Source organism: Petromyzon marinus, chromosome 1, assembly GCF_048934315.1.
Source record: "Petromyzon marinus isolate PM22_M1 ecotype Great Lakes invasive population chromosome 1, UKy_Petmar_22M1.pri1.0, whole genome shotgun sequence".
Taxonomy (NCBI): Eukaryota; Metazoa; Chordata; class Hyperoartia; order Petromyzontiformes; family Petromyzontidae; genus Petromyzon; species Petromyzon marinus.
In genome coordinates this window covers 3,018,671-3,046,232 of record NC_133667.1, presented here as the reverse complement: position 1 = coordinate 3,046,232, position 27,562 = coordinate 3,018,671, and the positions used below count along the sequence as shown (strand labels likewise).

The following is a 27,562-nucleotide window of genomic DNA, read 5'->3' as shown; positions in this document are numbered from 1 at the left end:
AGTGTCTTCTGCACTCGGAGGTGCAACAGCCATCTATGCACAGCCCACACAACATCGCCCCGCAGGGCGGTAGGGACAACAATAGCATAACGGCGCAATCCTCCATCCCAATACATGAGCAATCCTCCCCGCAGCACAAACGCGTTAACATCCCATGGAGCCGTACCATCGGCGGTCTTCCTGACACGCCAGTGCAACTTAAGGAGGGACGCATCCTCTGCCTGCCGGCGTCCCCATACCTCTTAGTCCAGACCCAAAGTTGCATCCCGCGCAACGAGGACGTCGTCCATCCCCCCCCATTGCGGGAGGGGGAGGTTGAGCCGTTTGGTCAACAATGACCCGAACCAGAAAAACACACAATCGCAATAGGGCATTGGCGTTCGTATGGTGAGAACCCTTATGATCCGTGCCATTGAAGGAAAAATCCTGCAGGATTTCGAGCCAGCATGACAATTGACCGGAGCGCTGGTTCACACGCAGCGCGTATTGGAGCGCCGCGTGATCGGAGCGCACTTCGAAGTGCCGCCCGTACAAGTATGGCCGATATTGCTGCACAAAAACCACAATGACCAACAGTTCCCGGCGTGTAACGCAGTACCGCTGCTCCACCGGAGACAGCACCCTGCTGCCATACACAACCACGTGCTCCACGCCATTTACCACTTGGGATAACACGGCACCAATGCCGCTATTACTGGCGTCCGTGTCCAAAATGAACAGCAACGAAAAGTCGGGATAACGCAGGGGAGGGGCGTTAACCAGCCCATCGCGAATGGAGCAGAGAGCAGTCTCCTCCTCCCCCCAAGGAAATGTTTGGCCCTTTACTGTTAGGGAGGTTTAGCAATGGATGCAAACTCCTTGACAAATCAGCGATAATAAAAGGCGAAGCCGAAAAAAATGCGCCGAGGTAGGGGTCGGCACGTCCGAACGCGAGCAGTTTTCTCGGGGTCCGTCGTGATACCCGATTCGCGAACTATGTGGCCCAAGTATCGAACAGATTTTTGGAGCAGATGACATTTTTTGGGTTGGAATACCAAGTCGGCCGCATGCATATTGACGAATACAGCCCGCAGGCGTTCCAAATGCTCATCAAACGTGCGGCCGAAAACGATGACGTCATCCAAGTAGATTAGGCACGAGTCCCACTGGAGGCCCACCAAAACCAATTCCATCAGCCTCTGAAAAGTGGCCAGCATGGAATGCAGCCCCATCAGAAGCCGGTCAAACTCGAACAACCTTTGCCTTTTCCGAAAAGCCATCTTGGGCCTTGAGGCCTCGTCAAGCTGCAACTGCCAAAAACCCGACAAAAGGTCCAGGGTTGAAAAAAAGCGCGCGCCTGCCAGAGCGTCCAATGATTCGGGGTAGGCATCCGCGACCAAAGCTTTGTTATGTTTCCGGAAATCGACACAGAAACGCAGACTGCCATCGTGCTTCTTAACAAGGACGATCGGAGCACTCCATGGACTGGTGGATGGCGAAATGATATCCGCGGCCAATATTTCATCTACCGCCGCACGAACATATTCCTTTTCGGCCAGACTCAGGCGGTAAGGATTCTGCCGAATGGGGGCGGCATTTCCCGTGTCAATATGGTGGCTCAAAAGAAACGTCCGACCGATATTAGATTTACTAAAAATGTCAGAAAAGTCCCGTAGGAGTGATCTCAGCTTCCCCATTTGCCCCGCGGACAAATCGCCGCATTCCGAGCATAGTTTTATCTATCCATGCCTCATCAACAACCGGAGGTCCGTGAGACCAAACGCGAACCCCGACATTTTCCCACGACATCCGCTTTTGGACACGCCGGAGACGCGTAAGCGATCACAGAACCCTCCTGGATAACCGTAGTATCGGACCCGGCATTCAGGACTTGAATAAATGGTGGCTGGTCCGGGAGACCAGCGTCTGAGCCGCAACGAGCGACATCCCCCAACTAAGCTTATTCGAGGGACCCAGTACAATACCTTCCCCCACAGTGCGCGCATCGAGCGGTTTACTCAATCGAAGAGGCACCAGCATTTGCGCGCCGGGCGGGATCCGCACCGTGCGGCACGCAAGTGCCTGCACCGTAACGTTAGTAGAATAGAAGTGAGTCGGGGACGGAAGAAATGCCATACGCCGTCCCGACGGAAATTCCAAACAGCCCTGGTCGATACGAATTTTCAGGGGCATCTTGCCGAGAAAATCACTCCCTAGCAAGCACGGGACAGCCAGGGCCATGGAAACCAAAACATGGCCCGACAATTGGACATTGGCAATGCGCAATGCAATGGAGATCCGACCGATTATCCCCAACGATCCGCCGTAAGCAGCGAGACACGGAGCATCCACCGGCTCCAAAACCGGATACTGGGGGGGGCAACATGTTGTAAATTAACTCGGAGATAATGGTTAAAGATGTGCCGGTATCCACAAGCATGGGCACCTCAACCCCCTCAACGAACCCAAGCACGGCCGACAACCCCGCGGTCACCACGACCACGCAACCCACCAGTTACGACCACTGATCTGGTCGGAGCGACAATGGGTCGCGAACCACGCCCCGACTCTCCCCGAACCCGCGCATGACTTCGCCACAAATCAAACCCCCCTGATGAGTGAAGTGAGCCCCGGGGCCAAGTGTGAGGTGCGCCGCGCCTTAGGGGGTAGGGAGTCGTAGGAAGGCTGACGTCCCAGGGCCCACCGTCGAGGAACCCGGCAGCCCGACTGGACGTGCCCCAGCAGGCCGCAGTTGTAGCAGGTGACCCGTCCGTCGCTGGATCGGAACAAAGCAGACCTCGCCTGCCGCCGGTCGTCCGGCTGCCGATCTCCATCACCCCAACGGTCAGCGCTCCGCTGATGCAGCGAGCACGCGGACGCAGGCTCTCCATCCGTGTGGGCCTCAGGCTCTGCAGGAGATGAGGAGCACGCCACCAACACCCTGTGCCTGTATACACCTCGCGATCTTGAGCGAAGACACCTCCCCGTCCTCGGTGGGAAGCACAGTACGGAGATCCTTGGCGAGCTCCAACATTTTCTCGAGGACCAAGGTGTCAAGGCCATCGTGATCCATTCGCGGGAACGTGGCCTTTGCCAGCGCTAAAAGCGCACTCCTGTAGGTGAGGGCTAACTCACCATCCCCTCTCCACCTCACGGCGAACTTCTGACGGGTGTTCAGCGGAGGCTCAAAAGTGGCGGGCATCTGGTCAAACGCCTGCGTGAGGGTGGACCTCTCGGACAGCGGGATGGCAAGAAACGCTGCTAAAGCATCATCGTCAAGGGCGGTGGGGAGCGCCTTCAGCGCATCCACCTCTGACCACACTGCCACGTCAGCATTTGTGAGAAATCGCCGCTTAAATGCCACCCAATCGCCGCTGGCAGCAACAAATTCTTTAATGAAGGGTAGCCGGCGGTGGAGCATGGCGGGCTCCGTGCTTCCCGTCGGTGGCAAAATGGCGCCCGCGAGCACGGGCAGCGGCGATGGCGTTCTCGCCCTTTGTGAAATGGCGGCCGAGTCGCCCCGTCCGGACGGCCACGCCGCCCCCTCCTTCGTCGTCGAGGGCAGGGACCGCATCTCCACGAGGATGGAGGACGCCGCTTGGAGGAGGTCAGCGAGACGGCCGTGCGCGTCCCTGACGACCTCCGCCACCGAAGGCGAGGCGCTCCGTGCCCCGACTGCGCTCTGCTCCGTGGGCAGCATCTCCGCTCCTTCCTCGGCGGCCGGGGGCGGAATCAGCTCCTCGTCGTCTTCGTCGTCCGACGCACGTACACGAACTCTGCGACGTGTAGACATGACTCGTCTACCGCTAGCTACAGCCTAGCAAGTTGGCCACTTCCGACACTAGTTGTAGTGAATCCAACTGAGTCGCAGACGTTATCTTAGGAGAAACACTATTTATTTACACAACAGTACGTAACATAACACAATCTACACTCGGGTCTCGAATGTCCATCTAACCACGCTACGGCAGAACTAGACACAGTTCGCTATCCTGGTCGGGACCACAAACGGGGTCCCGGACCGCGTGGCTAGAGGCTTCTTCTCCTTGACGTGGATCTTCGTAACACTAGCACACGAGGAACCTCGAGCTCCTCGTGGGGCCCTCGTTATATCCCCCTGGGCTGGGGCTGGCTCCGCCCTTCGCACCGCCCACCTTCCAGGTCTCTCGGGCTTCTTCTCGAAGGTTCCCGAAAGCTCCTTTGAACCACGTAACCGCCCCCCGGCCCCCGTCCACCGGTGGCCCCCTCCAATATCATCCGGTCACGTGAAAGCAGGTCAACCAGTGTATCATGCCCCAAGGTAACCCTGGCTGGCTGACGCTCCCTCTCGCTCCCTCATCGGGAGCCCGCACCGCACACTGCTTGCGGTGCCTCCGCGCTCACAGGTACTCCCCCAAGCCCCGCTAGGACTGGTACTACATCCCATAACCCGGACTGCCCATAATGACAACACATTACCCGCCGTGGCTTCGTAAGCCCCGGCACCATACAGTGACAAGCACAGTCACTACACATATAACTTAACAAGAAGGTGTCTCTGAGAGCTACATTACACATGCATAGAAATTAATGATTTAGTGATACTGCATTGGCAGTGTTGCACAAGCACAAACAAAGTAACACATCCGTCAATAACTTTGCCTTAACCGGAAACATATATTTTAAGTGATGTTTTGGGCAATGCCCTTCTTCATAGTAGATAAAAACCAGTTGCCCAAATGATCACCTATTAGTATTTTCTTCCTAAGGCAGAGTTATTGACACGTTTTCAGTTTTCTTGTTATTTATAGTAATGGGTATATATAACAAAGTAATTATAACAACGAATGCAAATGAACAACAGGATATGGTTGCAGAATTTTACAAAGAAGGCTGCAGAGTCAGGCTCAAGAATGTATACCCAGTGTCACTACTAAAGGCTAACTGGGATCAAATTATGAAATAGGTGAACAAGAGGAGGATGGAATATTTAAGAAAATGTATTTTTATAATTAGAAACAAAATATCAATATACTTTAAGAATTATATTTTCAATCAATATATTATCTGCTATGACATTGATTATAAACATTGATATTGACAAAACAAAAATTGAGCAAAGGTTGGAAAATATGCAGAAGCATGGAAGTATGCATTTTGGAAAGACACTAATTACATTGAGAGATATCGAGAGTGGATCAAGACAAAGTAAAATTAGAGACATTATATTCATTCATAATAAAGGTTTTTGGGTTAGATCGCGTTTATTTATAAATGTGTCGTAACCCTCCACCACCCGACACGGCCAATCAGCAAAGAAAAGTGTCACGTTGACAAAAGACAAATAATTCACTACTTCAGCCCACCGGTGTGTTGAAGAGTTAATCCACATTTACAGTTTGAGTACGACGTTTCGCTGGTAAATACTTCCAGCATCATCGGGCAATTCGCCAGAATGGTAAAGCCCTCGCTTGCTCCCGGTTTTATATAGAGCAGAAGAGTGACGTCATCACTTAACTCATCAGGTGCAGTGATTAGAGGCGGAGGGGGGGGGGTAATGTAATTATATAATCGATTAGTAATCAGTCATTGGTTATGATTAGTAATGAGTTGTAGATTAGTAATTCTTTAAATCAAAATGTAATGTGTATTATTTAATAATACGCTTCCAGGCCGCAAAAGTAAATGGGCTATGGCAGGATAATGAATGCCACTGATCATGTAATAGCAGCATAAATCGTGAACATGCCCAAGAGTATAGCCACTGGATAGATGGAGTGATGAGTTTAGCTCATATTCAGCAGTGACATGGATTGTAACAATACAGGGCCATGATTGATGGAATCGGTATGGGGAGGCCATCTAGGGACTTAAGGTAAACATATGGCATGCCCAGTCTATTTGAACCAATCTCAGTGAGAAGGGCCAAGACTACAGAGTATCATGGGTCATGGAGTCAAGGGGAGGGATTCAAGGCTGTTATACTTTTCTAGGCTGATCTTGGCCTGTCTCTGATTGTAAACAACAAGACAGCCGTGAAGAACCGGCTCTTGGTGTAGAGCTTAAAAAGGAGACAGCAGAGGAAAGGATGTATAATAGTTGAACAGGAAGTATGATTTTTAAGAGTTTCAGAAAGTCGTTGGTCATCTTTATGCCTGATTTTCAATTGTATTTGCATGTTGAAAATAAAAAAGTTATTGTTTAACTTACATTAGTCGAATGAGCTATCAGACACTTTGTATTTGGTCTGATATGATGACATTCTCACATCATTTGTTGGTTTAAATTAACATTGATAATACAATAGTGCCAATTGTATGTGTCTGTACAGTGAGATAAACCACCTGGAAGGTGGTCTTCTGGTGGAGGCCTGGGAAAAGGGCCTCATCTGGGATACAATGGTGGGCACCATATGGGTCCAGCTTAAAACCATCAAGCAGTCTAATGAGGTAAGCATGTGCACATCATTCGTTTAAAATGTAACCACAATAGGGGAGGTATATATATATATTATCTACTATGTTATTCAAGTGAAGAGTGTGATTCATGAGAACTTTAATATAATTTTTTATACAATTCAATGGAATATTTGCAGCCTAAATTAGCCCAATCTCACCAGTTAAAATGCTTGAATGGCAGTGCTGATCACTGACAGCCAAGTCTATCTGGCTTAAGACAGCAAAAGCACGGTGGTGGATGGTACCATTGAGCTAACACAAATCTGGGAGCATGCCTCAAACTGTGGCTGAGGAATGGATGCAGCATCCAATATCATTCATTGACACTTAATACCAAATCGTCCATCTTGCCATGTGGTGGAAAAACACAACAAAAACAATGTCAGCCTGACCATGCCATAGAAGGGTCAGGCTGAGTAGTAAATACTAAAATCTCACTGGGGACATGGTTTACTATATCCATGGCAGGTCTGTTTTGCAGAGCCCAAACACACATGCAACAATAACAACAGCCACTATTTACCACTAATTGGTGATAACATCACCATAACGCGAGTGTCAGGCATCACTGGCAGGAGGTCACGGGATCCACGTTTTAGGTTAATTGACTGAGATGACGGGCAGATGCACCACCTGCGCTTCCGACTTGCTGTGATTTAGCCACCTGGCACTCTGCGTGTCGGTGTATCTCTTCTAGACCTTTTGTTGTTGAAAGACGACTGCCTCTAATAGCTGAGTAGCATCCTTTCCTAGTCTCCTCCATCTTTACATCACTGATAAAAGTCATTGGAAGGTCTAATTTGCTCTACATCCTCTCATACCACGTCAGCCCATCCACTTTTATAGCCCCCTCTATCCAACCAAATGAGCTGCTTGGGCATGAGGTGGCTGGGCATTGGGCTACATGACCCAGCCAATTTAACTTTTCCTACCGGAGGAGTTTATTGACTATGGTCAGATCTTTCAAGGATCTTGGTGTGCCTCATACAATCCAGTCTGGTTAAACCCAAGATGGATTGTCGGCAGGACAGCCTGAACGTTTCAAGCTGATGCTTATTTTAAAGGGATCCATGTTCCACAAGTATAGTGAAGAGGTTGCATTACTGTGGCCAAGAAGACCTGGATCTTTGCATGGATCGGCAGGCAAGGCCGCTTCTCCTAAGAGTTATGCAGCCGATTAAAAAAAAAAACCTTTATTATGGATGATTGAAAGATGGTGATTTCAAGCAAGACCTCTGCTGTCAAACCAGAGTTGGGCATGAGCATACTGCTCAAGTATGGAAACTCTTCCGCTCTTTCCACACCTGCCCCATTGCTCATGGATAGTTGAGGAGGTGTAGTATTTTATGACAGAAAACATGACACCTGCTTTGTATTAGCAGGGTTGATGACAAGGCCCCACCTCTTGGTGGTAGTCTCAAGGATAATCAGAAAAGTCTCCCAACTATGTCTCAGATTGAGTTTCAATTACCAGACAATCCTTATATACCCTTTGACCATACTCATGCATGCATCAGCTTCCCATTGTATTTGTACCAGATGGAAATTCCTCTGGTACATCTGTGGAAAGCATCTCGAACTATGTGGTCAAAAATGATGTTGCATAGTGGAGTGTCCAGAGGAAATCCCTTTTGTACCCCAAGGCGAACAAGAAATGCCTCTGCCAGATATGCAGCTTTGCCCAGGTCTGCCCACTATCATTAAGATCATTATTGATCATGAGCTCCCAGTCTGGGACCCCAGAAGCATTAAGAAATACGGTATTTTAGCCCTTGACCAGTTCAATACAGCAGGCATGTAGGTCTTGTTGAAATTCCCGACACCTCTGCTGTAACAAATGGCATGAGAAAAATGGTACAGTATGAGTGCAGGACTGTCCTCGGTTGAAGCCAGATTGTAGCTCCACAAGCTTCTCCTAAGTGTGTCTGCCATCACATCTACCCCTCTATATAAGGAACAAAACAGGTGGACTTCTCCACAAATCTGGCTGGCGCCTGATGAAACTAGTTATAATTACTGGCTAAACGTCGTACTCAGATTGTAAATGTTGTGGCTTTGCTCTCCAAAACACCGGTGTGCTGCACTAGTAACGAATTGGCATGTTCTGTTTACGAGACAAACCTTACTAATTGTCGTTAGGTTTAACAACACATTTATATATTTACGCAATCTAACCCCAAAAAAACCTGTATTATAGAATAAATGTTGATTGACAAAACTCTATATGTCTAAAGTCACATATAGGACCATGATGAAAAGGTGTACATGTATATTTACGTCTATGCCATTGTCCGGCGATGGAAGTTATGCAGTTGTCATGACACTGTATAAATTCCCTATTCCACATTTGCACAGATATTGTCCTTTTGCTCATCACTAAAGTGAACTCTGCCATTTTGCCTTAGCTGTGGGGATCTACCAATCCACCATACATTTTAACCACCAACATTTAACACAAACTTATGTGGTTGTGTAGTGGTTAGTGCACTGTACGACGCACATTTAGCCAGGTGATGTTCACGCACACCACTGTGGAGGCGAGCGTTTGTGGATCGCACAGATGTTGTAAAACTCCTTTTGGGCATGGCGCTGCCAGAACCAGGAGAAGGCAGTACAGGAAGTGGACTAATCGCCATCTGTTTAAATCTGTACAGGGATATAGTGTTGCCTATTTATACACAAGGGTTTTCTCTAGTTACTGCAGTTTCCTCCCACATGTATGAACATTAATTGGCTAGTTATTATATTTGTTATTATATTATAATAACTAGTTGTATTACCAGCAACGGCTAATATCAGTGGTGAGTGATACCTAAACTAGTTTTATTGTGTGAGGTGTTCATGTGAACACCTCTGCATCTAGGATAATCAAACACTATTTTAAGGTGTTCATATGAACAGATGTTACATATTTAACTGTTCTATTCTGCGATGTGAAAGGGTGTCATTTCAATGGCAGTTGCTGTCTGTTGTTGCTATATTTTAGATATTTTCTGTAGTTTAAAAATGCAGGCTTATTTGTTTTAAAATATGTAACACGTCAAATATGTTTGTTCCCACAAAAATACAGGCAACTCAAGTATCATAGAAGGCTTTTTTTTTAAATAATTAACGAAACAGATACATCCTATCTATGGCTGCCTTCGTGACTTATTGTAGTGCTCTTTTATGTGGTCATTGATTTTCTTTGTTTGTTCAGCAGGAGGGACCAGGTGAGTGGCTGGACCTCAGCTCAGATGTCCTCATGAATGGGAATGAAATCTGTGGCACCAAAAATCCCACTCCGCATAAGATCCTCCTGGACCTGCACTTTGAATCACCTTGTGGTAGGTAACATATCTAATTGAGTGCTTCCCAATGAATGTAAATTGCCGTTTCTTATCTTCATCATCATTATCATCCAATTTTGGATGAAGGCCTCCCCATATTATCACCATCCCATTGCAGACTTACGATGTCACAATCCTTCTCACTCCGGCACATGAACTGACATAATTTCTTTGTCTACCTTATTTGCATATGTAAATTACGATATAGGACCAGATAGGCTTGGTGTTGGGTAAGGACAATTACATCAAATAATTGAGCACCTCAGGGCTATAAGTGTAGAACCTGTGAGTTTTTGATGGGGGGGGGGGGGGGGAGTGTAGCAGCCTGGGATAAGTTGACTAACCTAGATGTTCTATAAGTTCATGTAGAGATGCTAAGTTGCAGATATTCCTTATACGGTGAGGAATTGAGGATAGAGAGCCATGTATTAGGAGCATGTAGGAAAGTGGTCATGGGGAGATAGGCGAATGGTTGTTTGAATGTGATGTATGTCTGTATAAGTGGATTATGTGTCCTTACAAAATGTGTGCATAATAAGTGTGGGTGAAAGGGTATATGTGTGCATTCATGTGATATCTGAATCTATGTATCAGTGTGTATGTGAATTTGATATTTACGCTTATATGGGTGTGTGGAAATATATTGTTCGTGTAATTATTATCACATAGCAAGTGTTTGCTAATTGGTGTAATAAATTGTGTATTGTTGAGTGTGTTTACTGTTCATATATTGATGAATTAATATATTGTGAAGAGAAATAATATATCAATGAATATTTGGGCATTAGTGTTTTTTATTAGATACTTAATAGTATGCTTAAAGCTTATGAGACGTTTAATAATCATTTAGGTTAAAGTAGGATTCTATGTTTGTATATATGCACCAGATTTAAAAACACACAAAGGTGTGCTCACAAACAGCAAGAAGGAACAATGCACATGGCGCCTTTCATGTATGTCACGTGACCACCAGATTGCATGTAGAATGCTTTCAGCCTTTTCTAAGCCACCAGCCAGGAAGAGTTGAATAAGTGGTTGTAAAATTAAACCACCAACTGAAAAACAGTTGAAAATATGGCCATCCCAACAGGGAGCAGTAAAACAAAAGAGAACTATACTAGTGTTGTACTCCTTAGGACTAAATAAAGTGGTTATGAATGTTTACCACTTGACTTAAAGTTTTCGTGACTGCAGGAATTCATATTCTTTGGGTCTTTCGGCGTGTTGCGATCGAAACGTCGTAGTTTTTGTTTTTGTTATTTTCTTTGAACCTATCTACATGACTTTACCGAAAGACCCAAATATAATCTTTACCACTGCCTTTTGCTTCTAGAAGCCCATATGAGGGGAGGGCTTACCTTTACACAACGGAAACAATAATTCAAATACGACACTTTCAATAATTGATGAGAAAACCCATCACAACAGGAAAATGCATGTCAGATGAATGTGGGGCCCTGGTGGGAACATGTGGACATTCCTAGATTTGAGCAGAGTGCCTGGTTGCCAAGAGGGACTAGCTTAATGTGAGTTTAATACGTAGGCTTTCGCGACCAATATCATCCATAATAGAGGGTTTTTTGGGTTAGATCGCGTAAATTTATAAATGTGTCATTAAAACGCGCCACCACCCAACACAGCTAACTAGTAAGGGTTGTCACGCAAACAGAACATGCCAATTCATCACTAGTGTAGAGGAGTGAAATACGCGGTGTGCACAGTTAACCGAGGGCCACTGAGGGCAAACAGGTGCGCGTGTGCAACATGAGGTTTGCACGGACAGAACGCCAGTTGTTAAGGGGCGAAGCAGGTGCAAACGGGGTCGACCAGTTGTGCACGTCAAGACCGGAGGTGTTGCCAGGGAGATGGGTGATAAGGCTTGATTGATGGGCCGACAGGCGCCGGCCTGGTGAGAGCTTAAAGAGACGCACAGAGGTCTCGGATAATTAAGAGAGTGATATAAGGGTGTGTGCGGGAGCGGAGAGGGAGTTGTTTCCGGGGTCGAAGAGTGAAGACATCTCGCTGCTGCCGCTCGAGACTTCAACCCTCACGCTGTCACCGGCCAGGTGTTGGTTGATCCCCCCCGCCTGGGACAGACGGGTGAGCGGGTCTTAGGGAGCGTAGGTGAGGGCAGCGGTGGAGATGTAGAGTTGCTGTGTGCGGAGATGCTGAGTACGAAGACGCTGTGTGCGGAGTCGCTGAGAGCAGAGCTGCCGGGTGCAGGATAAGCGAGGTGTAAGGTAGATAAGGGTGGGGAGACGTTAAACACAAGTGACCGTATAGATAGTTATAGGAGTGCCTACAACTGGTGCAAGAATAGGTGAATAAAGTGTAAGCAGGTGACTTGTTACAACTTGTCGGTGTGAGTAATTATTGACGATACTACACTAGTACAGCACACCGGTGTGTTGGAGAGCCAAGCCACAACATTTCCTCAGAGATGGCGCATGTGTGTAACATTTACTCAGATTGTAAATATTGCGGCTTGGCTCTCCAACACATGGTGTGCTCTACTAGTGACGAATTGGCCACGTTCTGTTTCCGTGATAATTGTACTTACATCCGTTACGCTAAAAGCAAACACAATAGACAGCATATTTCTCTGTAGTGTCTTCCTCATAACTGAGGGTTGATGTCCATGACAAATACTCTCCACAACTCTTTAGCATCGCACGCGGAGAATCCCATAAAATCTCTCACATCAAATCTCTCACATTGTCCGATCAATGGATACGTTTTCTTCCTCTTTCCCTCTTTCCTTCTGTTTTACTTCACGTGATAATCTGTATCATATCTCTGGCTATCTCCCTTATAATGTGTCCTGTATAACCTTCCTTCCTTCTCATTGGACTTCTCAGTTACTCCTGCTTGTAGCCATTTTCTCTCAAACATGTTAATTTAACTTATCACAGCAGCTGACCCTTTCCATTCTTAAGTCTTTACTATAAGTATGTACTAAACATTATGGTACAGATAAATTTGTACTGTAATAGAATTAAAACAGTTTTAACCTAATATCACTCATATATGTACCTGCGTATAATTTTTTGTATTCACAGATCTTCCAGAGGAGGAGGCACGCTACTGGGCTGACCTGGTCTTCCACAACAATAAAGTGGGTTGGTTAGATTTATTTTCAGTGGCTAAAATATTACTGCTTGGCATTATAAGAGTGGACTATAGAGTGGAATATGTTATTGTATGGATTAAACGTTGTGTACACAAAATATAGTTATTTTATTTAGCAATTATACATACCACGGGCAGAGGTGGCGCATGTCTGTAATCCGAGCACTGGAGGCAAGGGTGAGTGGATCACACAAATTTGAAATTGCATTCCTATGGGTGTTGAGGTGCCATACCCTGGCTTTACAAAAGAATATGCTACGGAAAAATACAGACTAATCTCCATCTGTTCCATCTGTATTTTATTGCTCTCTTACATGCATTGGTTTTCCATGGGTGCTCTGGTTTCCTCCCACATATAAACACAAATTACTTGCCTGAAAACAAATAAATATATATAGATGACTGCAGAGCTAGGGCAATTGTTGGCACTGGCTCACCACGTGGCTACCTTGCCAGTTAGATGTGGTTCCTCACGACTCTGAGTCGTTCTCCCTATTAGAGAGTGAGCGAATACTGTGTACCTTACAAGTTGAAATTAGTATTATTTTCACAATGAGATTAGACTAAATCACCCTGAATGTTCTCGATCTCATGAAATCTCAAAAGCTAAGCAGGCCTGAGCCTGTATAGTGCTTGGATGGGTGAGATGCATACAAATTAGGAATTAATCTTGATCTGTAATTCTTGACACGATAGGTAAGGCCAATCTCTTTGTCTCAAATTTTGCAAGAAATTCAACTCTCAATCACACAAATAAAATGCCACCCATACTGGTTTCCTCCAATATATGAAACAACTAAGATTCACAGTGCATGATGTATTATCCAAACTTAACAGGACTTGCAGCAGTCCCAGAACTTTCTCCAGGACATGCATGAGTCTTCCATCAAACACATTCTGCAGGTGGCCTTATCATCTTATGTGACTCAAATTCGGTGCTCAAGCTCTGCACATTTGGGAGAGTCTATGATGATAGCCGTTGAGTTTTAGAAAGTATTTGATCAGTCTAGCATCGCACACAGCTTGACAAGCTACCAAAATTTAGAGTCCACTCTCATCAGCATGCTTGAATTCCTAGATTTCTGAATGAAGTAGTATGGCATCAATAACGTTGGTGTGGGCGAGGCTAGGGTTAGAGTATTTTAAACATGAACCATTTAAACACACAACTTTGAATCTAGCCTGGTTCATCTGATCATTATACATTCTCTTTGGTTCTATTCGGTAAAGTCACGTAAAAAACAACAAAAAATAAAAAATTCACGACGTTTCGGCCACAACACAAGCGGCCTTCATCAGGTGAAGGGACCAGACTGTCTAGAGGACAGCACTGGAGTGAACACAGCCAAGCTCAGACCGCGACCTTTAAGCTGTGTGAGAGGAAGCAGAGCGCCTTGACAAAGGAATTAGTATAAAAATTTGCATTTAATTGGCGGACTTAGCATGATGAACGATGTACAGGGGGGGAGGGGGGGGGAGTTTACATATTGATGGTATGATAAGGGAATTTAAGCAGCTGCGAAAGTTTGGGATACCACTACTTGAAAACATATACTGTACCATTGAAAATTAGTTTAATGTTTGGTTTGATTCAGAACATCTTTTCAATGGTTGCTTAATTTGAAACCATCTTCTCGGTTGAAATTGTGTCTGTGTTTGTAAATCTGAATTGCCTCGTGAACAAATCTCTGATAAAAACCCATGGGTTTGCAAAGAACCTTGGTATCGGAGAAAATTATATCGTGATCACCCACAGTGTTGTAACAGTGATCAGCTATGGCAGAAGAATTCGTTCTGCAGAATCAAACCAAAATTAAACTAATTTTCAATGGTACAGTATATTTTTTCAAGTAGTGGTATCCCAAACTTTCGCAGCTGCTTAAATTCCCTTTTCACACCATCAATATGTAAACTCCCCCCCCCTCCCCCCCTCGCAGGTCTGCACATGCTCCCCCCCTGTACATCGTTCATCATGCTAAGTCCGCCAATTAAATGCAAATTTTTATACTAATTCCTTTGTCAAGGCGCTCTGCTTCCTCTCACACAGCTTAAAGGTCGCGGTCTGAGCTTGGCTGTGTTCACTCCAGCGCTGTCCTCTAGACAGTCTGGTCCCTTCACCTGATGAAGGCCGCTTGTGTTGTGGCCGAAACGTCGTGATTTTTGTTGTTTTATTTTTTACCTACGTGACTTTACCGAATAGAACCAAAGAGTATGGATCCTTGCAGTCACAAAAGCTTTAAATCTAGAATTATACATTATCTTTTTTTTGTATGTGCTATATCTGTGCTTTACTTGTGCCCTTTGCATGTCTTCTGTGAAGTTAAGCGATTTTTAATCTCAGCTTATTTATCTTTATTAATATAAAATGAGCTTAAGTTAGATTACATTAAATTTAGATTGTTTTATTCCAGTAGTGTTGTGAAACAGTGTCCTAGTGTGGGAGTGTGTCTGTTGTGAGATTACAAGAGTGTTGTTAGTGTGAAAGAGTGTGTCTGGTGTGAGAGAGGTAGAGTAATATTTGTATGTGTATGTGACAGAGTGTGCCTGGTATGGGAACGTGAGAGTGTGGCTGGTATTTTTGATGGGTTTTTTTGCATACATTTTTTGTACACTTTTCTGTCAACTGTATTTTTTATGTAGATTTTTTTGACATTTTGCAAGACAAAAGCCATCAGACCACGAAAGCAAATATGTCTTCTCTGAGTGGTGGCAAGGACCAGGAGATGGATAGGGTAAAATAGAGTCTTGGCATGAATAAGATTATTAAAGCCCTGAAAACCAACTAAACTTCTGCAAAGCATTGCCACTGGAGTACAACATGGGTTTATACTAAATTTTGCAAAATCTGAGACAATGCAATTACAATTTCAACGTTTTTCCCTGAACTACAAAATATCCAGGCCAAGAAGAGTTAAATGACCACTGATGTTGCTCTCAAAATGTATTTGGACGACAAGCTGTAGAGTGGTTTGTGCAGTGGCATGAAAGATCCACTCCATAAGTGAGTCCTTTCTCTGTGAGAAGCCAATGTTGTTGAAGGCTATACCTTCCAAAAATACCTGTTTCATCGACATTGTATACCTGAGACACAGACAGGCCTTCCTCATCCACCAATGCTCCAAGAGAAGCTTTGTGGTTGAGGCAAAGAATGTTTCTTGGCCAGTCCGGGATAGTTGCATCCCTGTAAAGAACAATTTAACATTCGACAGCTCTCATTCCTGATGTTTTCACAGCCTACATCAGAAATTTCAAGCATTGGTGGATGAGGAAGGCCTGTCTGTGTCTCAGGTATACAAAGTGGATGAAACAGGTATTTTTGGCAGGTGTAGCCTTCAAGAACATTGGCTTCCCAGTCGGAAATATATGCTCCTGGTTAGTAGTCTAGCAAGGGGCGGATCATGGTTTTGGTATGTACCAACGTCCCAGGCACCCACTGCCTGTAATTTGCCTATGTGAGCAAGTCTCAAAAGCTGAGAGCCCTCAAAGACATCCCTAAGGGCATCCTTCCTGTCCAATGTAATGGACAAAATAAGGCTTGGAAATACCAGGCTACCTTTAACAACTTGTACTTCAAGGAGTTTGTTTCTGATGTTTGGCAGGACCTCCTCAATGAAAAGCTACCTCCGTGTATTTTATAAAATCAACAACGTCGCAAAAAATCTGGCATGGACAAACGCCGCATTGCTTCAATGCCAATATAGGAAGAACCTTCCGCCGAAACTTCCTGCCGACGATGACACGGACCCGCAAAACTTAGTTTCCGTAGGGTGTATTTATACATTGGTCACTGACATGCTTTTAACTGTGAACATTAGAGTACCTTTCCAGTGCCCAGTACTCAGGGAACTTAGCTAATTCATGACATTGTATGCATGTTTAGTGAATCACTCAGAGACACTAATAGTAGGAGGCACTCTATTTATTAGAGCCTTCACAGGTACAAGAAGTAACTAAACTATGGTCAGGATAGCTAACAGGCTGCCTGACTAACAACGCCGAGGAGGTGAGGATGGTGACGAAGACCCCAGCAGCACGACGGGTTCCATTCCAAACAACAGCCCTGAACTTTGCTCGGGGTCCCCTTTTATCCACCCAGCATGGCCTCGCTCTGCCTTCGGCCACGCCCCCCTTCTAGAACCTACTAGAAGGTTCCCGGGCTTTACCTCACGTGCCCCCTCTATCATCTTTGCCCCACATCCATTTCTCCGGCTTATCACATGACCTGCTGGCAGACGGGGCTGCTACAACAGCAGATCCCCTTCTCTGCCAGCTACCAGCGCTACGTGCCATAGTGACCCATTCCATGTCACTACACATGTATCAATTTAATCCCAGCTCGCCTTCCCTTCAGGGGAAAGGCTCAGGGGATGGAGCCCACACACATGATCACCCTGTGGCCATTTCCTCAGTGTTAAAAAAAAGTTATCTGCTCAGTGCTAGGGGAATATTTATGGGCTTAGCTCGAAATCGGCAAGTAATTTAGCAATATAGCTGTACAAATTGAACAAAAAAGTGTGGTAACACACTTGGGGTATAGAAATCATGTAATTAACAGTCTTGGTCACGTTTTCTCGTGATTATTTAGTATAATCAGTGTGGTGGTGTGAAAAAAAATAAGAAAACGTGCTGATTTCATGAATTGCGAAAAATTTGCAATTTAAACAAAAGTAACCAAATAATTAATAATTAAGTGCATGACCTAGGGCAAGAGCTGCCTATTAATTCATTAAGCACATAGCATGGAGCAAAGTTTGCAATAATTTCTTGAATTAAGCGTGTTGTGTCGGGTAAAAAAAATGTCCGATTATTTCATCAAAGCATATGCGCAGAGATGCAGAGTGTGAGATTTTAACGGCTGAAAGCCGTGGGCCATGGCGGTGATGACGGATGTGAGGGATGCTAAGGCTCCAATGGAACCAGTAGTTTCAAATAGTCCCAAAGTCAAAAGAGGGGTTGCTCTGATATAGGGCCCGAGGATAAGTGCTGGACCCTCATCCCCTGGTGGACAATCCTGTGGTGGAAGGGTCTGTGACCCTAAGCACTGAGGCGGTGGGTGAAACCCCCAGTAAACAACCCACAATGGCCTCTACCGTACCCCAGGAGGCCCTTGCTCTCCATGGCCAGCATGAGACTCTTCCGGCAGAGCACGGGAGAGACAAAGATGGACCGGAGCTGTCGAACAAATCTCTCCTGGCTCACCCAAGTGATAAACACCCACACGTGGGCCCTATTGTATGAGGGACACAACCCAGGATAGGCGAGAGACATCTGCAGTAGGAAAAAGCCGTCAGGAGGGCATAGAGGGCAACCCTTACATGCAAACACCAGAAAGCGTGTAGCCCTCCCTGAACCACCCAGTCCAGAGAACCCAATTCAGGATGAACTTTAAGAAAAGGTCTCAGAATTTGACAGGGCACAGGTGGAGGAAGACCTCCAGAGATTTCTCTAACAAGAAATTGACAAATTGAGCCTATACCTGGGAGAGAGGATTTTAAATATCCTAGATAGTTTCCAAGTAGGTGGGCACAAAGAGAAGGGGGCAGGAGGGAAACCCCAGGTCCCTCGGAGACTCCCCTCAAAAGAAAGAGCTCTGGGGAAGAGGAGGTTTTCGGAGGAATCCTAATCAATTATATATTTGAGGCCTTCGCCAGGCACTTCCTAATTGAATGAGATGGTTGTCCGTGGTTCTAAACCTCACTACAGAGGCAGAAGAAGATTAGGGCAAGAAATCTGCTGGTTTTAATCAGCACACCAGTGTCCAAGGCAGCAGGAGTACTGCTGGACCAACATATATGTTGGACATGATCCTCCATGAATGCGCTACATCAGGAGAATATTTTAAGATACCTAAGAGCCTGGAAAATTGGTATGTTTTTACAGATGCAAGATACGGCAGTAGAGGAGGACAGGTAAAAAAGTATTTCAGCCAGCTGCCATGTTATGAAGGTAAACACCTGTGTCACTTGCTGTGGCAAACAGGCTCAGAAGGTCCTGACCAAACTCAATGTGAAAGCCAAGATTACAGATTTAGGGAATGCTTATGAGGATATGCGGCTGTGCATGTCCTTTGCCACAGATGCGGGCTTGGACACACTCAATCGGAGTGCCACAACAATGGCTTCCTTGTTTATGATGAGATGTCTGTTGTGGCTGAAAATCCTGAGGGTCCAACAGTCCCTGAAGGCCTATGTGGCTCTTCTTCCCTTTAGGGAAGGCTAGGCAGTGAAAGCGGGGTGGGGAGTGCCAGCCTAAGGTGCTGGGGAGTGTGTGCTCTTAGAGTTGGGCCCTGTGAGGGCAGCTGCCCCAAGCGGAAGCAAGGCAGAGCATTAGCTTTATGGAGCTCAGAGCGATCAGACTGGCATTACAGCAGCTCGACGATCTAGTTTCAGGAAAAGATGTCCTAACACGTGATATCACAGTGGTGGTCACCATGGTAAATAGACTGATGCGGAAATTCTATACTCAGTTGTCCTGAACAGAAATGAACCAAATGAGATTGTTGGCATTCCATCTGGCAGAAGTCGACAACCAGACAGCAGACTAGATGAGTCAAAAGAGTCTCAACCGTGGTGAATGGACTTTGCATTCCCATTGGTTTGAAGAAGTGGCCCAGAGATATGGAAAGCCAAAGATGGACAAGTTCACCTCCAGGGAGAATACTACACAGAAGCTTTATTTGTGCCCAGGTTCCGCTATCATGCGTTGGGGCAGGCATCCCCCACCAGTTCATTCCCCCATTTCCCGTGATTCCAAAGAGTCTGAAGAAGATCAGAGGAGAGGGTGCTCATGTAGTGCTCATTGCTCGCAAATGTTCTAGGGGGTCATGTTTCTCAGACTTACTGACGCTACTCCATGAAGATGCCTCGCAGCTCCCAACGAAGCTGGACCTTCTCAGAGAGGATTCTGGTGGCAGGGGCTGCCAGAAATATGACTGATTGCATGGCAGTCGATAGGAAAAGGTTTTCCGGTTTAAGGCTGGACACGGCGGCCCAGAACCTATTGTTGAAACCAAGGCATACGTCCAGTGGGCAAGTGTACAATTTGTGCTGGAGACTGTTCCGCAGACGGTGCGGTGACAAAGGAAGCCCCGTTGCCCCGTGCGCTCTGGCATGATTCTGTGCAATCTACACACGGTACTGAATGGATGATGTAAGCCACCCTTTGAACCATTAGCCACGTGATCGGAGAGACTGATCTCTCTTAAGACACTTTTCCTTGCGGCCGTTACCTTGGCGACGAGAGTGAGCAAACTGCAGGTCCTTGTGGCGAGTCCTCTGTTCACGATCATTCTAAAGGGAGGAACTGTGTTAAGAACGTTGCCCAGTTTATTGGCAAAAGTGCTCTCTTTCCATTAAGCCAGGGGATTATTGTTCTATCTTTCTGTCCATCCCCCTTCTGCTCACCGACAGAGGCTAGGCTGCATAGGTTGGATCCAGTGAGGGCACTTGCCTTTCATATGCATAAATCCAAGGCCTGGAGGAGGGCAGAAGAGCTATTCGTCTTATACGGTTAGCAGAAGAGAGGAGAGTTGTCGTCAAAGCAGAGAGTTACCTCCTGGGTGCGAGAGTGCATCCGAGATGCCTATACACAGAAAGGGCACACAAAGAGAGGTGTAAACCTCATCCGACGAGAGCCATTGCAGTATAATGGGCCAGTGGGACAGGAATCCCTCTGAAGGATATCTATAGGGTAGCATTGTGGAGTCCACCTCGCACTTTTACCAGCCACTAACGTCTGGATATTTTGGTGTCCCCGGAAGGCCGCTTTGAGATAGCTGCTCTTTTGGCTGTAGTTGCCCAATAATACTCATTGGGTTGGGGAGGGGGAATGGTCAGAATCAGAATATGATTTATCCTGGAGGAATCGGATGAGCCGTGAAGCTATTTTCACAGATGTCCAGTAGGGGCTGGTCAGCAATTTACAACAACTAACAGTACAAAAATGATAGCAGTGCAAAGTAGAAAAAGGGTAAGAAAGTGACTAAAATAAATAAATCTAATAAAAAAGTACAGCAATCCTTCGACTAATCCCGTTTTTATAATCTGCGGTATTAATATATGTCCACAATTTTCCTTCTGCATACCAATTTTCTAACCGTGGTATGCAGTTTTGTATATCTGCGGTTTCGTACGGCCACCGGCACTTGTAATTTCAAATTACCCGCATCGGTATTTCTTCCGTGCATCATCTCATTTCCCTGCTCCCACCACTGCTCTGTTCGCACCACCAATACTCTCATTTGAAAAGTGATTTGTAGTGTGTTGATGTTGTCGCATTGCTTCGTATTCCGCATTTCTTGACCTTTAATTGTTGTTTATTTGCATTCAGTTTTCCCTTAATCGTGTCCCCTAAGAGTGCTATCGAAAGCGTGGCAAAGCCTCTCTCAGAGTTCATTCGCGTGGCCACAGCAGGTTCAGTAACCATCAAGTATTATTTATTTAAAATAATTTTAAAGTTATCCGGCCACGTCCAAGGCTCATTCCTCCACCCAAAAGCTTTTTTTTTTATCTCTGGCTCAGTCCCCCCTTAATATGGGTGGAGAGCTTTCCCTTGCTTAATTATTTCATTCTTAAATCCAGCTGTTCCCCCACAATTACCTCGCTCCCTGAGGAGTTGCAATACCGCCCAAGCAAGCACAATGGGCGGGTGTGCGCCCACGTACTCGACAAACTGGCTCGACCCTCCAATCCCACACAAAGCACCCACCGCCCAGCCATCTCCAGACAGCCGTGGGCGCAGATCACAACGCTTCTGACAACCACCCACCTCCCCCATTATCTCATCCTCATCAACGTCATCACCATGGACTTCAACGCTGAGTATTAAAAAGACAATACTGTAACATTTTTTATTTTTTTGTTCTGTTATTTGAACATTTATTTTTTTCATTAAGTTACTGTGTTTTTTTTATTTGTGTTTAGTGAAGGAACACGCAACTTATTGGCTTTGACGACTGTGACCGTGCCCGCGGTTGCCCTTCCCCTCGATTTCCCATCAAATGTGATTGTATACAGCACTAATCTTCTGCTTTAAGAAAATATTTTGTAGGAAGATTTACGATGTTAACGGAGGAAACAAGGTTGTTCTAAAACATTGGTGCTGTAACGGCCAAGGCTTTGTCACGTATTCCAATTCTTGTTCTAGGGATAGTTAAATGGCAATTAGATAGACTTCTTAGGTTTCTAGGGTTTGACAACGGGGTTAATAAATTAGCTAAGTTTAGTGGCGATTTCCCATTAAAGATGTTATGGATGAACAGGGCCCAATTCCATCGATTGATGTGAGATTGTATTTTCAGTAGAGGTCACAATGGTGTGGGTCCTGTATGGTACATCCAGTTCAAATCGAAGAGCAGGGTTTAGTCTATTTAGTGGTTTATTAGTAGCTGATCTGTATGTAGCATCGCATTCGTCTAAATGTAGTAGAATGATAGCTGCAACAATGTGCAGGTGCAATGGAATGAAAAAACAATGTTTGTTTCTTTAAAAACCCCAATTTTTTTTTATTAGATTTGCTTTGAGATGTGAACAATATGTGGTTTGAATGTGAGTTTTGAATCAATCGGTAAACTCAAATATTTGAAGCAATCAATTTGTTCAATGGTGTTGTTTCTGATATCCGTAATTGGTGAAGGGAATTAACTGGATTTTTTCTTTTTGGAGATTTAGGAGCAAAGTTAGTGCTAATTTATATTTCATTAAGTCGATATCATGTTGGAGATTCTGTTCGATTTTGTTTGATATTTACTCGATACGAGCATGACAGTGTCATCAGCAAAGATATTTAATTCTGATTTCTTTAAATTTACGCTAAGATTGATTAAATATAACGAGAACAATTGGACCCATCACAGGACCAAGGACGAGATGTTATCACTATGTACCTTTTGAGAACTGCCTGAGAGGTAGCTCTTCAACCAGGTTAAGGAATAGTGCACAGTAGTCTCGACCTATATCCAAGTTACCGAATAGGAAATTTTAATACATCCACATTGCTGTGGTCTATAAATACTAATTAAAGTAATTTATATTTTTCAATATATTTTTTTAAATATATATTTTTAAAATATACATGTTCCCAAAGGGCTAGGCACTGTAATGGTGTCCAAATGTTCACAGTTGGAGTGTGTCGGTGACCACTTAGAAAAACCAGATTTAACATAAGTACTTTGTCTCAAGAATTAGAGACCCATATGCATTCCTTCTTTGTGCAAATTATGTTAATAGGTTGTTTGAAATAGCTTCGGCAAACACTCTTTAATTTACTCCTTACAAAGTCATATTTTTATTTCTTGCCAAGAAATAAGAAATACCGACAGTGGCATTATCTCTTATAGAAGAGATTGCTGCTAGGCAATTAAGGTTAAACCATGGGGAAAATGTCATGTTTTCCATAAGCTCTGAAATTAGGGTTAAAGGTTGATATCACTATCTAATACAATTTATGTTCCTAGGTAGTAAGTGTTATTTCGCAATTGCTTATGGATGAAAAGTATAGAAAATGGCTATTATTCCCCACAAACTACTCACTTCTAAATCTTTTGTAGTAATTGTTTGTATTACTTTAGTATAAATACATGTTCATTTTGAATCATATGTTGTTTTTTCTGACTTCATGTGAATGAAAAGACACAAATTCGCCCGTTTTCTCATTGAAAATAGGTACATTTCAAAATATCACTGTCCTGGTCACAAAAGCAAAGTTTGTGGGGAATAATAGCCATAAGAAATTATGAAATAACACTTACTACCCAGGAAAAAGAAAAAAAAGTGTTACACAGTGTATTCACACTGGAATATTATCAGTAACAGCTGGGAGCACTTAGTGATGCATCATTTATTTCAAAACAGGTTTTGTGCCAAGTGAAACACAAAGAAAAAGCCGCAGATCATGTGGATCATATGTATGTGTGCTTGTTTATGTCTGAATTTGTGTACATGCATGTGTCTGTGGGCCTGTGTGGGGAGCGGTAGTGCAGCAATTAGCCTGCTGCACTATGAACCTGTGACTTGTATTCAAGTCCCGCGCACAGCCAAGACCAGTGACGATTATCCGAACCAGTCCTGAGCCTCGCCTAGGTCGACTCAGCCTCACATGAGCATTTGGTGAGATGTGTAAACATTGCCACTGGGAAGACAAAGGTGATCGGGCATGGTTCTGGCCACCCACCCCCTCGTTTGCTGTGCCAGCCTTCATAGGTGCTCGCCAACAGCACTTGCCTCAACAGTCTGTTAAGGCTATATGGGGGATCTCCATCTTTGTGTAATGGCTACATATGTCGCAATCCTTATTTATTTGATTAATATGGGGTCATGGACGATTCTAACTTCCAAATGTGGGTCATCAACCCTGAAATGTTTCAGAAACATTTCAAAAGACTATGCGATGAAAACAATGTTAATTTGAGTGAAGTGACTCAACTTTATTAAATAATAATGTATCGTTTATAATCATGGGGTCTGCGATGCCGTATGGACCGATATATTTTACGACGGTTTCTATAACTAGCAACATGAAGTGCATTATTGTTAAATTTACTGGGCGTGGTAGTGCACTCACACAGCAGGGAGGAGACGTGGATCACACACACACACCTCAATGTGCTGTCAGATTCCCAACCTGAATGATAAGCTGAAGCATAGCCAGGAGATGGCAGTACAACAAAGTCTATCGTGAGCTTGCTCTGCAATTTAAGGTTTTTATTTTCTCATCCAATAAGTGAGTTTTAATCTGTATTCCACTCCACGTCCACATGCAGGAACTCACTAAAAAAATTATTGGCCAAATATTACAATGAAGGACCCTCCTGAAAATTAGTATTGATATTTAATTACACGGTTTCTTATATGAGGGGCCATCTGTTTAGTACGTACACATGAAGGAGGGTTAACCCAAATGCGTACGGTTGCGTATGGGGGGGTCTACTGGCAATGTGCGTACGCATAAGAAACGGAGGGGGGGGGGGGTGAAGCCTCGATAATAATTTGTCTACATTGACCTTCAAATGAGTTAGATAGTCCGGCGGTGGACTATCTGTTTGCTTAAACACGTTAATATTAGGGGCCGCACATAAATGACGTCATACGTTTTTTGACCCCAACCCCCCCCCCAAAAATAAAACATGCTTAAAATCGCTTTAAACTATTGTCATTGCAGTGCGTATTTAGTGTGGCGCTGCGCTCTGATGTTGTAGGAGAAAACATTTATTACAAAGTCTATTTAATTAAGTAGAACGTGTTGTCTATAATCATTTAAAGTTGCGCATTTTGATGTGACGTCATTTATCAAATATCTTTAAACTATTATCATTGTAGTGCGTATTTAGTGTGGCGCTGCGCTCTGATGTTGTGGGAGAAAACATGGTATAAAAAAAAGTCCATTTAATGAAGTAGAACGTGTTCTGTATTTATTTAAAGTCGCGCATTTTGATGTGACGTCAAATTACTCAAACCCCCCCTCGTCACACATCGTCACAAATGTCTGACCCCCCCCCTAGGTGCGTGACGTCATTTATCAAATCTCTTTAAACTATTATCATTGTAGTGCGTGTTTAGTGTGGCGCTGCGCTCTGATGTTGTAGGAGAAAACATGGTATATAAAAAAAGTCCATTTAATGAAGTAGAACGTGTTGTCTATATTTATTTAAAGTTGCGCATTTTGATGTGACGTCAAATTACTCAACCCCCTCCCCTCGTCACAAATGTGTGACCCCCCCCCCCAGGTGCGTGACGTCATTTATGGACGGCCCCTTATTAACCCTTAATCGTTTCTGCGTGGATTAAATAACGACCGTTCTATAGGATTCAGGTGGAGGGTGGGGGGTGGAGTATAAAAAGTACGCGTGCGTACAGGGAGAGGCGTAATGTTTTGACAGATTTTTGCGTACGTACTAAACCGGACGGCCGCTAAAGGTGTTACCGTGGGATATCCTCTTATCCGGTTATTTACCTGCGATGAATGCAAATGATGAAAGCAAACGTGTCGGTGCAATCGTTGCGCTGTTACGCACAACAACATATTTAAAAAAAAATACGATAATTTTATAAGCAAGTGCAACGTAGTGCACCGTACCTTAAGGTTGTGGTTGTCAAATGTTGGTGGGGGACTTTAGATGGCGGGAAAGACGATGAAAATTTCTCGGCAATGTAAAACGTTCATCGTTCATCATCACCGCAATCATTGTTACCCAACGCGTTCTTCACCGCGCGTCTCTCCTGCGCTGTCTTGACCGCAGCACCCGTTCATGTACAGGCTTCTGACAAGCATTGCTTCCACTCTTTGTCATCGGCGTGCGTATTGATTGATGACAGAAGCATCATTGATGACAATTATTAACTTCACCTATCACAAATATAAATGTAGCCACCATCCCTATTATCCCGAGGATTATAACAGGTAATAGTGTCTCGCTATCAAATGGTTTTCCTGTTATCCGCAGATGCAGTGGATATTAGGGTGGATGGAATGACCATCTGCAGTGTATGTCATGCTTCTTGTCCTCAAAATCACAAATAATAGGCCAATGCAACACCATTTGTATTTTATCTGTAGATATCAGGAATAATCACAGATAAAACAGCCCACATGGGTATTTCATTAGACCTCCTTTGCCAGTACCAAAATGTAATAATAGGGTTTATCCCCTTTTTTCTGGCAACAAAACTGAAACCTTTTTTTACAAGGATTCATGTTTGCATTAACCACAATACCTGCAGTCAAAATGCAAACAAAAAACATACTATGATAATATATGCATTGCCCTTGAAACATTTTGGTACTGGCAAAGGAGGTCTAATGATGTAGATTCTCACCCCGAGCCCTCATTACTTTGATAGTGCATTGTCTTTGAGCTGTACGCCTTTTGGCGTCATCTGGTCGAGCACCAATTGGGTCGAGGCTCAAAAGAAAGCCGTCCCTTGGTGTGGATCAATCAGTTTCAAGGACAATGCATATATTTTCATAGTATGCTTTTTGTTTGCATTTTGACTGCAGGTATTGTGGTTCATGCAGACATGAATCCTTGTAAAAAAGGTTTTAGTTTTGTTGCCAAAAAAATGGGAAAAACCCTATTATCACATGGGTATTAAGAAGAGTTTGTGATGTAAATTAAAATGAAACGTATGTTCAAAAGTATATGATGCAGATTGAATAATGCTATGGGTTATTGCCTCTATACTGCAACTCTGAAATGTCTGTTTTGCCAAATATCAACCTATGCAAAAAACACATTCATGCGAACATGCTGTTTGTTTTAATGTAATGATTATGTTATAAAGTTGAGTGAATTTTTATAATCGCTAAAAAATATTGACCTAACCCATATGTGCTGGGTGGTGTCTTTCTTTTCTTTATGTGTTTTTATGTGTGTTTCTGTTGGTGTGTTGATTAATTCTGATTTACCAGTGTGTTCTGTGGGAAGATGTTGAAAAAAAGCCTCTGCAGTCTGCCTCTCCACAGTGCTGTGAGTATTAATTATCTTGCATCTCACAAATCCTCACATAACAAAGGCTATTGTCACGGTACACAATTACAACAGACACACGATCATTAAATGTTATGTTTGCTGCTTTAAATTATTAATTTACATGAATGAAACATGAAAAGGGGAAGGTTCAATTGCTGAAAAAGTAGCATTTTTATTCATTGTCTTAAATGTTTTCCAAAGTCCCTAATGACAGGCATTTCAAA

The 27,562-nt window shown here is 44.3% G+C and overlaps 1 protein-coding gene across 7 annotated transcripts in view; it reads left to right on the top strand.

Moving 5' to 3' along the window:
• The window catches only part of LOC116957007 (protein unc-13 homolog B-like), a 262,505-nt gene that overhangs the window by 31,390 nt on the left and 203,553 nt on the right, over positions 1-27,562 (top strand). For 6 of the 7 annotated variants that reach the window (XM_076052098.1, XM_076052076.1, XM_076052130.1 and 3 more), the window contains 4 exons: positions 6,290-6,407; positions 9,616-9,742; positions 12,805-12,860; positions 27,278-27,335. In XM_076052098.1, coding sequence (XP_075908213.1) covers positions 6,290-6,407; positions 9,616-9,742; positions 12,805-12,860; positions 27,278-27,335 — 359 coding nt within the window. The remainder of the gene's footprint in view (positions 1-6,289; positions 6,408-9,615; positions 9,743-12,804; positions 12,861-27,277; positions 27,336-27,562) is intronic. The other variant, XM_076052001.1, reaches the window with a different exon arrangement.